We start from the raw sequence: 13,591 nt of genomic DNA on the forward strand, positions 1-13,591 counted from the left end.
GAAACTAATACACCAACTACGTCCTTAGGTTTGCCACTTTGTCAGAGTAAAAGCTGTCATCTGAGGTAAAACCTTTATTTACTCTCCAAGGTCTCGACTTTCTTAAGAAAGTCCTTTTGGTCGTGGCTGGTTCAGGGCCGCTCCCTAAATGTAAAGGAGGATCTAAGGCTTTAAAAGAATGAAGATAGAAAAAATTGTACTTAGTAAGCTAAGCCTCTTCTTCCTCTTACATTCAAATATAGGGCTGATTAGGCAGGCAGGGAGAAAATGAGTCGTAATGATAGAGTGCAGAGCAAGAGCTTCTTTTTGGTGCCACTTTTTTTTAAAAAAAAAAAAATCAATTTTCTTTTTAGAGAGAGAGAGAGAAGAAAGGAACACTGATTTGTTGTTCCACCTATTCATGCATTCATTGGTTGATTCTTGTATATGCTCTGACTGGGCACATACAAGAATCTCATATGTGAACCTGCAACCTTGGTGTATGGGGACGATGCTCTAACCAACTAAGCCAGGATGGGGGTGAGGGGTGGTAGTGTCATTTTTCAATTAATGTTGAGGAATAGGGAATTTATTATTTTCTAACAGGCTTAGAATAAAAATTCTGCAAACACAGACAATAGTACAACTCACACTCTGCCTTGGGATTCAATTTAGTAGGTTAAGCCCTGAGTAGAAAGAGACAACAGTAGTTGGTTATATCATGATATCCCAGATCAAGTCATTCAACCAAGGTCCCAGGAGCTGTGAACTGAGGGTGTGCTAGAAACTTAAGATGTAAGAATAACTTGGGTCCAATAAGCAAAAGGGAAGAGATGTTAGAGGCACATCTGGAAGCTGAGTTCAAATGAGAGGAAAACCTCATTACAAATGTTCTCCCCATCACAGCTAACTGTACAGTCAGCATAAAGCCAGATCCTGGGCTATCGTAAGCAGTTTCATTTCCAGCGTAAATAAATGACCTAAGCAGGACTTTGGTCACAAGATATGGCCCCTCATCCCATATATTCTCCATGTTCTGCTGAGTCACAACAGCACAAAATAGGGCTCACAGTCAGAACAGTCTTCCTGCACTTACAGTCTTGCATGTCACCACTCGACATTTCACTTCTTTGATATTTCTCATCTTTTCTTCTAGTTGTTCTTTTTTTACCAGTGGCTCAAAATAGAGTTCTTGCAGCTCAGCCTCAGCCTGGAATGACAAGACTTTCAGGAGACCTTGTATCAAATCCAACATATACTCAGACAACAGTTCAATAACAGTACTGAACAAACTTCCGGTAAATGAGGACACTTGATAATAGCTGGGTAAATAGAAACCAAAAGATGATCATAAGTAGACACAAGTTCTTGACATGCAAGAAAAAGGGTACAAGAGCATGTGAATTTTAAAACACTAAATATAAACTTAAAATACTATCATTATTAACAGTGTCACCATGTCAAGTATGTACCAGAAGGGAATTAGTCCTACTATCCCAATACAGACTCCAGCTATGGAAGGTATTCAATGCCTACCCAATGACAGCCCATTCTAGTATATACTCTTCTCCAGGCCAAGTGCTTGGCAGGAGCAATCCTGGCTGTTTGGAACAACAGGGAAGAGATATGAGGGCAGTGAGATATCTACAGCAGAAAGTGGTCACAAGTCTGGAGTTAGTGCAGCTATACAAGACACAAGGTCCCAGGGTGTTCGGTGGCCACAAAAGGAAAGCAGCTCGGCTCTACAGTCATTTGAGCATCTCTCCTCATTTCAAGTCCAGTAGAAGATATATTACCTTCTCGTTAATCATCTACTAATCAAAAGAACAGCAGATCAGAGTACTGGCACTAAATGGGGGCGACAGTGCCCCCAAGAGGATATTTGAAAATCTGTGGGAGCACTTTTTTTTGTCATCTCAATGACTGCTACCCTTGCTACTGGCAGGGGCCAAGGCTGCTACACCATGCGCAACGCACAAAATAGTCCCCCATACAACAAAGGATTTTTCTGAATGTTCTTTGGGACATGTGGATAAAAAACCCGATTACAATCCTTGAAGCTAACTGCTTTATATACAAGCCTATAATATTTGTGTAGGGCTTTAATATACAGTGAATATTCTAAGAGTGCATCTCGGCAACTCCTGTGTATATGGAGAGACTTTACTTTGTTGCCTTCAAAAGTTTCCCAAGATTATTGTTTAAAAAAAAAAAATCACATTTTGAAAAAAACAGGTATTTAAGTTACCGAGAGAACACATCTCTATGACTCTTCCTTCCTATCTGTCTCAAATATTTACAACACTTATGAATTCAACACTCTGACTACTTCAGTATTTCTTATAGGGTGTTGTGTCCATGTATTTACATAGTAGATATTTTTACTATAAAGACTTCCCTTTTTCTTCTTTACATTAAAGATATTTAACATTTCAATATAATTCAACTAGTTAGGTGATTATATCATCATACATTTTATTTCAGGATAATAAGGGAACAATACAAAATACTTGTTCTTAAATAGGGGCATTGGGAGTGTTGGGTTGATAACTACTGATTTAGAGCACTTGAAATGCCAATATAAAAATATTTGAATGGAAAAATCCCTTCTCACACTACAAGGAAGAAAACAGTAGATAGTAGTGAGCGTTTTTTTTTCCTAAGTTCATAGCCATAACTACAGGTAAAAATTTTTATAATACTTAAGTCTATTTAAATAATATTAAATGATATCCTTCAATGCAAGGGCAAAGGCAAAACTAAAACCTATTGGAAATATTCCTGTTCTTCACAGAGAACTCAAACAAACTGACATGTAGCCACATCCTAGTTGAGGTAAAAGAAACAAATTCTCAGCCCCACAACAAAGCACTGAGAGTCTGAAGGGCAGCTCTACCATCTTTAATCTTTTGAGCTCTTACTTCTTTTAGGATGCCTGTGTGCTTTGATTTTGCTTTTAGGATTTTCTGAAATTCTTCAGATTCCAAATAGGCAAGCTGTTCTCTCCTTTTTTTCCTGGCAGGCTCCAATTCATCCTCAGCTAGAGCAGAAAGAAAAAGCATCAGCTGGTACAGCCCAACTACTACCTACCGTTAGAAAACAGTGTGCCTTGTCGACTCAGTTTCCCCCATTCTCTTTGTCTCTGCACACCAGGCCCTTCAAACTTAATTCACCTCACTAGTTACCAGCAGAGGAAGAAGTGAAGTGAGAAATAGCAGATCTGACCACTGAATTAAAATCTCTTTTTCACCTTAAAACAGGTGCTGATTATAAGAGATAACAAATATTCTATTTACAAACTGATGTTAAAATGACATTGCCAATTTTAGAGTTTAAAAAAATAAAAATACAGCAATTCTAAACAAAGGAATTCTACTTCTTTCAAAGTAAACCTTTATACTAATATATAGGTAAAAAGGTCAAATGAATAATCCTTTTCTCAAATTTTTAAATTGTGCATAATTTCAATTTAATACGACTATAAAAAACAAACCGTTCCAGTTCTGGAAATTCAATATAGTTATTCTATCTAGAAGTGAACTGAAGTAAAATAATAACTTGGTATCAGGAACACTGGCTATGGCTTAACACTTTCTCCTCTTTCCTACTATGAACTCTGAAATCTACAGTACCTTGAGAAGAGAATGTGGCATTTTTTTCTACTCGTGCCTTCACTTCCAGGACATCCTGGGGATGGTTTTGCTTCTTTTTAATGCTGTTTGGGTCTGTTTTTGAAAGAATTTGACCTTTTGCCCTTAATCTGGTTATTGCAGCTAGCTAGAAAAAAGAGAAGAGAGGGAAATAAAAATCTAAAAAATGAGATAGGCATCTGTAGCTCCGTACCCCCTTCCAGTTATTAACCAATGAATTCTGGCAGCTCTCAAATATAAATTGGCAAAATATATCTTCATTTTATTTAGCATTATTACAATTATTAAAATTAAAAAGTATAGGAGACAGGTCTCTAGTTACTAAATAAAGTCTCAGCTTATTTAAATACCGTAAGTTTAACATCAGCTAGTCTAGGCTTCTAGACTCACAGAGGAACCACATAAACATTTTGGAAGTTTGTTTAGAATCAGACAGAATTAGGATAGAATCCCAGTTCTGTCACTTACTGGTTTGTAACCTTAGTTACTTAATTGTTCAGCCTCAATTTCTCATTTATAAAATGGGGATGATAGCATTTCCCTTTCTTTTAGGGTTGTGTGAATGAAATGAGATAATGCATGCAAAGCATGCACTTGGACACAGAAAATAGCATGTACACATCTAGCACAGGTACAGAGTAATAGAAGACATGCAACTGTTATTATTATTGTAGGTATGGCTTTGGCTTGTAGCTCGCCTTTGCCTTCCATGTGGTTATCGCTGCTACTAGAGCAAAGAGAAGAGAGCTGAAGCCAGTGACTGAGGAAAGGGAGTAGTGGAACGTGCTGAGCAGTGGGGTACTGGGCACCCCCAACTCCCACTTCAATCACAGTAACTCGGTTTTTATGTCTACAGACTGGGCTTTTGTGTAAGACTTCTTTTAAAGGATTCTTTAAACCACTATTTTACCATCTTGTCTCAACAATTCTAAGATTTTTTTCCCTAACGCCAGTGTCTCCAATTGTGAAACAGTATCTTCTTCTAGGCTATCTCCTTCAGCCTGACAAAAAAGTGTTAAGATAATGGCTAATTTTCTTGGACTAAATTAATGGCATTATGTTGACACCATTATCATTTAAAATTTCACTGACTCTGACTATCATGATCAATAAACAGCTATTTAGTATCTGTCGTTCCTGGTCATAGGTATATAAAGTGTGAAATTCAAGCTATGTCTACGGAAAACAAATTGAAACGTTGAAGAAAACAAATACCAGTTACCTTTTTGGATTCTGCTAAAGCACTCAGTTTTGGTTTTGGAGGCGGTGACTCATCAAAAAAGAGAACATCATCCCCTTCTGAGATGCCTCGGCCCAGCTTGGGCGCCTGTGTGGCTATGGTTGCTTCCAGCCTGGGGAACTCAGCCTCTGTTGGTGGAGACCGAGAAGGGGGCTGTCGAGAAGACGATGGCACAGCTGGGCTCGTGACCTCATTTGAGCTTTGCAAAAATCTTTAAAGAAATATGCAGTCACAAACTCTGCAAGCACAAAGTAACAGACTGGGAGACTACAGGTAGGCCACCAACTGATGAATAGTTGTCAGTAGAATAATTTCCCTTCCTTGGTTGCTAATTCAGATTAGCATGCTATAATAAGAATACTAGTTTCATTAATTCTTCAGTTGTCTGATTTTTCATTGAAAAAGCTTCAATTGTCTTACCAATTTAGAACTGATTATTTTTATCAATTGGCTTTTCAGTAGGCGCTGTCTACAGAACACAGCCCTGAAGGTGAGCTACAGACTATATATTTCTACCCCTTTGGTTAGTCTAGGATCTTTAGGATTTCACCAAATCTCTCTGTATTTTAGTTTATTCTCCTGGGAAGAGATAACTCAAGTGATAAATTTAGAAGCCCTTAACAGAAATGTTCTACAATTCACACGGTGACTACTTTACATACAGTTTTAGAAGCTATTTAAAAACAACAAACATCAGAAATCATCTAGTCTAAACCTCTCACCTTACAGATGATGAAACTGAGGCCCAAGACCCAATTGTTCATAGTGACAGCCTCAGGATTAGTACAAGGTAATCCCAGGCCAGTATTCTTGTCACTACCACAGACCCATTCTTGCCAGCTTCAAGCCAAGTCTGCAAACTGCCTATCACATCCTGCCCAAAGATAAACTGTTTCACTTGTTCAGTAAAATTCTGAAAAACTAAAAATTACAATGCCTTTAAACTGACAGGTGCTCTCTTATTTTCCACAAGGTCCACAACTGCATATATATTTTTATGTCCATGTATAACTGTGTGTGTGTGTGTGTGTATGTGTATATGCCATCTGTTGGCACATAAGGAATATCTCTATAGACATCCCACCTGCACCTCACGGATTATTGTAAGGACCAGATGAGACACTCATTAATACAGTGCATAATACAGTGCTTGGTACATGTTAAGCACCTGTAAATAGTGGCTCTTATTACTATCCCGATAACCTGCGCTAAAGAATCTTTGGGATAAGCACTTAGTAAGTTATATAATGTCTAATTACTGGGTTGTACAGTAATTAATATATTGTATTATACAATATATAATATTATTATATATATTGTTAATATATAATAAATTAATATAACATTGTATGTCAGCTGTAATTGAAAAATAAAAAAAGATATTTAAAGTTAAAAAAAAAAAAAAAAAGGGATCTTTGATTCATTTACCTTCCGTATCCATTTCCACTTGATTTTGCCTCTAAAATGACTCCACATTCAGTGCCTTTTTTATCATTTACCTCAACAACTGAAAAATCTACTCACTGGCTCAGCCTGTAATTAAAAACCTAGTTGTGGCAAACTGAGAAACAGGAGCCAAACAGGTCAATACGTGCTTTCCCCTTTCCCCAGACCCTTTTCAGATGTCATTCCTTTCTCTTCCATGGTGACATTAATTACTATAACCTGTACCGCCCTGGTCTCAGGATTCACTAGCATAAGCCAGAAGTATATAACTTTAAAGGCTATTGATTTAGGTTAAGTTAAAATTATTTTAATACTTTCAAAGTTAAAAACGTAGCCAATCATCCAAAATCTAAAGTGCATTTCTGAAGTCTCTGAAGATACTCTGAGGATTCCTGAGATGAGTTATCCAAGCAGCGATATTAAACGTTACTCTTACCGTTTCTTGATTTCTTCTGATTTCTTTTTCCTTATCTCCAACATATGCTGTTTCTGTTGCTTCAGGAGGGCTGACGCCGAGATAGACTGGAAAGCAGGTTTTGGGCTCCCCATGATCCCTAAAATACAAGCCACAGACTGAGGGGGTTCTGAGAGGCAGTGGGAGCTCAGGTATGAACGCTCAGCAGGTACAAGCTGACTCTACCTGATGACTTGGCTTTGGCTAAATGTTGTTTCAAATTTCTGGCTCCAAATGTAGGCAAGTCCATTAATTCTCTGAATTCCTCGGAGCAAGACAAGCTCTTCTGGGCTATTCCTGGAATATATAAACATCAGCTTCAGAGGACTCAAAATTTAGACTGTTTGATGATGTCATGTGACATCACTTTTAAACTCTGCCTTCACAATTTAGTCATTGTAAATAAAGTAGATGGAACACCAAGAGAAAAAAGTATCCATAACCTTTAACATCAGACTGGTAGGACTGTAAAGGTATGGCAAATATAACTTATTTTGAGTTATGATTAGAATACTTGTATCTTGGGGTCACTTCATACACTATTTTTGGAATATGCACTATGGATAAGGGTCCATATTAGGCCCTGACCACTGTTATGAATAAAGCCCCAAGTACAGGGTGAAGGCAGCATTTTCTGACCTACACCTGTTTTAAAGAAAGATAACAGATGGGCTTGACCATGAACATGATATTACTGATTCTAATACTGGACATTAAGAGTTAGGCCCAGATACATCAAGAAATTTTTAGCACACTAAGCTAAGATACAGCCAAGATTAATATGCTGTTTTTCTTAAGATGCTGCCAACTAAGCATGAGTCCTTCAAATTAGGCCATATTACTCATTAAGATAGTGATGAGTGGATATTTATAATTTAAAGTACAAACTGTGACCATTTTCAATCCTAAAGACTACACACTTAAGCAGGAGATAGATATGTAATCTTGAGAAACAAAATTACCGAGTTTTTGTTGAGTTTCCTCAATGATCAGATCTGTGCCTTTCACAACCAGATTAGTCAGAGTGGTTTGAATCTTCTTTTTAGGAGCACCAGCTGCTGCACTGCAACGATAAAAATCATCCCCAAAAGGAAAACCACTAAACTTCAGTGCTCTGATGAAGTGAAGAAGGCACAAAAGTACTCATATTACAAACTGTCGAAGTTTCTCAAAACAGCATATAACTAGACTTTCCTAATACCATGACTTTAGAGCATAACTGGTGAAAGCATTATGTCAGAGGACAGCACCCTACAAATTTGCTTGAGGCCATCTGGAAGGATAATTTGGCAAAAGAAATAAAAAATATGCCAATACTTTAGTTAAACAGTCTAGGAATTTATCTTAAAATAATTAAGGACTATGCAAAAGACAGAATATTATCAAAAGCTTTGTTTGTAACGTTAAAAATTAGAAACACCATTAAGGTTTAGTCACAGGGAATTGTTTAAATTATTGTAGAGCCATGTAAAAGGATACTATGTAGCCACTAAAAATAGTGCCACAAGTAAATATTTGATAAGGAAGACATCAGTTATATTGTTAAAAAAAGTTATAAATTATAGGTACAGTATGACTTAATTATAAATTACTAAAAATTTATACATATGGAAAAATAAAAATTACCTAGAAGCATATATAACAAGGAACTAATATATACATACATAATCTTAAGTAATCTGTATTGCTTTTTGCAGTTTGGAAAAAAAATTATTTTAAATTTAAAAACAAGCTTCATATTACAAAATGGGCAGGGCATGAGAGTCCTCTTGCCCAATTTCTGTTGCACATGGGACAAAATCTATGCTTTGTTCTTGGATCAACTGTAGTTCCCTTGTGCCAGGTCCCCAGCTGTCACGTCCTCAGGTGTGCTTTTCACAATAAGAGACAAAGTCATCGATCACCTACTTCAGAGACTCTGTGGAGAGGCTGAGATCCCCCGAAAAGAGGTCACAAATGCCTGCCTCCCATACCCCTTTGTGAAGTTGCACTGCATATTCGTTCACCGAAATATGGATTTCAAGAGGTCTGCAACCTCACTCTAACCATGAGGGAAATGATTTCAAGGATGTCAACATGATTAACAATCTTTTAACTGTCAAACAATTTGCTGCTGACAAAGTTCCACTATTCACATTAGAACCCAAACAGGAAACATGGGCTTTCTGTTAAAGACTATCATGATAAGCCCGGCCAGGCGTGGCTCAGCAGTTGAGCGTCGACCTAGGATCCAGGCGATCGGGGTTCGATTCCTGGCGAGGGCACATGCTCAGGTTGCAGGCTCAATCCCCAGTCGGGGGCGTGCAGGAGGCAGCCGATAAATGACTCTCTCATCACTGATGTTTCTCTCTCTCTATCCCTCTCTTTTCCTCTCTCTGAAATCAATAAAGATATATTTAAAAAAAAAGATCATCACGACATGGCTCAATTTCTCCTTGTTCTGTGGGTTTTCCTCTCTACCTGGGAATAAAAGAGGCCCTCATCTATCTTCTTCTATGCAGTGAGTTATTAAAGATAAAACCTGTATAAGTCTTTTAGGAACATCATAGAAATGTACAATCTCTAAGTTTATTCTTACAAGATAAGCAAGATCCTGGTACCAAAAGCGGCCCAAGAATGTCTTACATTGAGGCTGCATATGACGCTGAAGAAACTCCTCCATAGTAAAAACCATCCTGACACAGACGTTCTCTCAGGCTGATGCCTTTGCTGGCAAACTTCTTTGGAATTCGTCCTCCAGAGAAGGTGGACTGCAAGTCAGCTCGCTTGGCACTGAGCTTCTTATACTGGGCCTGGATGTGATACTGACAGTACTCGCAGTCCTTCTGCAAAAAGGAAGAGAGGCTGCCTCAGAATTAGGGTAACAGGCCAGAAAACAATACAAATACACACAGTCTCTTTCTCCCAGCTTTGTGTGACACAATTCTGTGTGCAGAGCCATCACTACTGACCTCTAGGGCCTTTTGCAAGGTGGAGCCATGCAGTGACTAGGGGAAAGGAGTTTCCTTAAATTCCAATTAAAGAGCTAGTTAGGTGGAAGGAAAAGTGGTATAGTTCATTCCCTTTGCACTCTTTCTACAATCAAAATAAAATCGGCTTCTAGACAAATCTTGAAAACGCCAAGTGAAAGAAGTCAGACACAAAAGGCCACATGTTGTATGACTCCTCTTATATCACATATCCAGAGCAGGCAAGTCCACAGAGACAGGAAGCAGGTTAGAGGTCACCAGGAGATGAAGGTGGGAGGATGAGGAGTGGTTTTTTGGGGTGATGAAACAGTTTGGAAACTAGAGAGAGTGGGTGGTGGCACAACAGTGAATGTACTAAATAACACTGAAGTATACATTTAAAATGGATAATTGTATGTTATGTGAATTTTACCTCAATAAAAATTAATAAAAAAATAAGACAAAATCAGCGTCTAGTGAGATTTTTCTATTTCTCTGGTTGACTCTTGGACAAATGCTACTCCTTCAGTGAAAGGAACAAAAAACAAACAGCATACTATTTTTCTATTGGGCGAGCCCTTAGATATGGTAACAATGAAATTCTAGCTCTTATGTAGAGAACTTCAGGTACTTCACTCTGAGACCTCTTTTTCCAACTACCTCCCTCCTATTTCCTGCTCACTAGTTCATCTGTGAGGCAGGAATGAGGGAAATAAAGAGATGAAACTAAAACCTGTCCTTTAATCCTTTCAAACAGCTCTAAGATGTACCACTTCGTACCCATTGGGATGGCTGTAATCAAAGACAGACAGTAACAAGTATTGGCTGGATGTGGAGAAACTGCAACCTGCACATATTGCTAGTGAGAATGTAAAAGCCACTATGGAAACCAGTCTGGCAGTTTCTTAAAATCCTAAACATAGAGTCACCATACAACCCAACAATTCCATTCCTAGTCTACACCCAAGGGAACTGAAAACATACATCTACACAATAAAACTTGTACATGAACGTTTATAGCATTAAGTATAATAACCAAAAGGTAGAAACAACCCAAATGTCTTACTGATGAATACATGTGGTATGTCTATACAATGGGATTATTCAACAAAAAGGAATGAAGGGCTGATGAATGCTACACCATGAATGAACCTTGAAAATATTATGCTAAGAGACACAAAAGGCCACATATTATACAATTTCACTACATCAGAGATTTTCAACCGGTCTGCCATAAGAAACAGGTAATACCTGACTATTTAGTCAGGGGCACTGACTTTCCTTTAGATTGTAGAAAAGAAAAAAAAAAGGGTTGCAATAGCATGGATGGACCTGGAGAGTATTATGCTAAGTGAAATAAGCCAGTCAGAGAAAGACAAATACCATATGGTTTCACTCATATGTGGAATCTAATGAACACAATGAACTAACAAGCAGAACAGACATAGACTCATAGAGAGAGAGCAGGCTGACAGCTGTCTGGGGGTTGGGTGGGGAGAGGATGGGAGACTGGGGGTAGTGGTGGAGAGAATGAGCAAAAAAGAAAAAACTCATGGAAACAGACAACAATGTGGTGATTACCAGAGAGAAAGGGGAGGTAGAAGAGGGCATAGGTAGGATAGATGGTGATAGAAGGAGACTTGATTTGGGGTGGTGAACATACAATACAAAGATGATGTATTATAGAATCGTACCCCTGAAATCTATATAATTTTATTAATGTCGCCCCAATGAATTCAATAAAAACAGAAAAAATAGAGGGAAAAAAAGGAAACAGTTAATAATAACGGTCAGATGTGAATGAATCAAAATTATACCTATTTTTTTTGTCAGATCAGCAAAAAATATATTTTTTGGTGTGTTGCAGAATTTTAGTAATTAGTTTTTGTGTGCCATGAGATGAAAAAGGTTGAAAATCGCTGTACTATGAAATGTCCAGAATAGGCAAATTCATAGATAGATTAGCGCTTACCAGGGGCTGGGTGAAGAAGGGAATGGGGAGTGGCTGCTAATTGGTATGGGTTTTTTGTGGGGTAAGTATTGAAAATGTTCTGAAATTACATAGTAATGAAGGTTTCACAACTCTGAATATATTAAAAATTATTAAATTGTACACTTTAAAAAAGTGAATTTTATGGCAGGTGAATTATATCTCAATGAAGCTATTTTTTTAAAAAAAGTTCTAAGAGAAGGTATAATAAAGTTATAGCATAGACTAAACTAAGGTTTTTAGTGTATCATACATAGTGTTTGATCTCTGGCACTACAAAGAATGAAAAGAATGGTTGGTGTAAGTTTAGAATTGAGGGTGAACTAAAATTCTGTCTTATACCTCCTAGTCAGCTGGCAATAAAAGATTATGTACTAAGAGCTTAAATCCTCCCCCTGCTCTCAGCTTTTCAAACTGGCAATTATTAACCACACATTCAATTTTCTCACTTTTATGCTTCCTGTTATGTAGGAAACTCAGTTCCAAAGTGGTCATTACTACTAAAGTACCTACAATTTATTTCTCTTAACTCCTTTCTTTAGCAGAAAACATCCTAACAAGGCTGAAACCAACCAAATTAACAGTCTGTGTACACGGTTCTCCATTCTTCTTCTTTGCTTTACAGGTTCCAAGGTCAAGAGCTTCACCCATAATTAAGATCTTCTGAGGATGATCAATAGATAAGCACATCTGTAGAAAAGAAGTGGAATGGGAGTTAAAAGCAGATGAAGATATGATCTTTTATCAGCTAGAATGGATAAAAGAATGGTTGGTGTGAGTTAAGAAGGCTGTCAATCTAAAAGAATTTGAAGCAAGGGCCCTATAAAACGGGTTTAGAAATGGGAGGTGTAGAAAACACACTTAGTTCTCTACCCAGTATCCATCCTCTTCTGTGTCTGCTATAAGTCTTGATTCTATTTGGGTTGGCAAATGCTGAGCATAAGGTAATGGATCCTGTCCCCAGTTTTCCCAGCATTCTTTATAGTTAGCAATGGTCATGTGATTATATTCTCACCAATGAGACTGAAGCTGGGGTTGGTAGTGAAGGTAGCTGGGGAAGCTTTTGCATTACCGATAAAAGCAGATAGAGAAGGTTGGCCCACTTCCTGCTTAGAACAGAGAGGTAATGGCAAGAGCTTCAAAGCCATCTTGTGACCAAGAGGAAAAGGTTGAGAGACTTGTAGACACTGGCCACCATAACACCACACTGTCTATGTCTAGGTTTTTTTTATTATATGAGAAAAACAAACCCCACTGTTTACTGTTAAGAAGAAACTATAGTGAAGTTTTTCTGTTACTTGTAGCCAAACACGTTGGAACCAACAGGTGAAGATTTGTCGCCATTTCTCTGGTGAAAACAAGGAATGAGAAAACTTTGTCTCACTCTTTCTGATAATAATAATCTGTCTACAACAAAGTATAAAGTGTAGCTTCTTGCTGGGTCAGATGAAGAAATGGTCCGTCCCATTCACACTGTATTTAGATTTACAATTTACTAGAGAATCAGTGAGTAGTACGGAAACTCTAATGATGCTTAAGATAAAAATTCACTTTGATTCTTAGTCGTAGCTACGGTTGTACTAACCGATGGAGCAAAGTCCTCTCAACTATAAAACCTTGCCTTCTCGATGTACCCTGGAAATTTAGAAGAAGAGCTAAGAAGACCTGAGCCTAAGAGTTCAAAAAACTCCAGGAACCTTGGAACTAATTGGAAAAGATATAATGAAAGAAGTTGATACGAAACACTTTAGAGCAGGTGGAAATTCAGGATATTGGTGGATGAGGATGAACAAGCAAGCAGAAGCCCAGGTCAATGGCAGTATAAAAACATAAAAGCATGACTTATTACTTGAAAGTAGACCAATGCAAATCCTTCTGACAGAA

At 37.8% G+C, this 13,591-nt stretch overlaps 1 protein-coding gene across 1 annotated transcript in view; it reads right to left on the reverse strand.

Moving 5' to 3' along the window:
- MCM10 (minichromosome maintenance 10 replication initiation factor) overlaps nt 1–13,591 on the reverse strand; it is a 33,325-nt gene that overhangs the window by 6,705 nt on the left and 13,029 nt on the right. The window contains exons 9-17 of the mRNA XM_016203918.2: nt 12,281–12,397; nt 9,395–9,594; nt 7,732–7,832; nt 6,956–7,066; nt 6,752–6,869; nt 4,852–5,080; nt 3,612–3,756; nt 2,901–3,019; nt 1,076–1,189 (exon numbers count right to left, since the gene is read on the reverse strand). Of these exons, the coding sequence (XP_016059404.2) occupies nt 1,076–1,189; nt 2,901–3,019; nt 3,612–3,756; nt 4,852–5,080; nt 6,752–6,869; nt 6,956–7,066; nt 7,732–7,832; nt 9,395–9,594; nt 12,281–12,397 (1,254 nt within the window). The remainder of the gene's footprint in view (nt 1–1,075; nt 1,190–2,900; nt 3,020–3,611; nt 3,757–4,851; nt 5,081–6,751; nt 6,870–6,955; nt 7,067–7,731; nt 7,833–9,394; nt 9,595–12,280; nt 12,398–13,591) is intronic.

Source organism: Miniopterus natalensis, chromosome 1, assembly GCF_054644295.1.
Source record: "Miniopterus natalensis isolate mMinNat1 chromosome 1, mMinNat1.hap1, whole genome shotgun sequence".
In the NCBI taxonomy this organism is placed as follows: Eukaryota; Metazoa; Chordata; class Mammalia; order Chiroptera; family Miniopteridae; genus Miniopterus; species Miniopterus natalensis.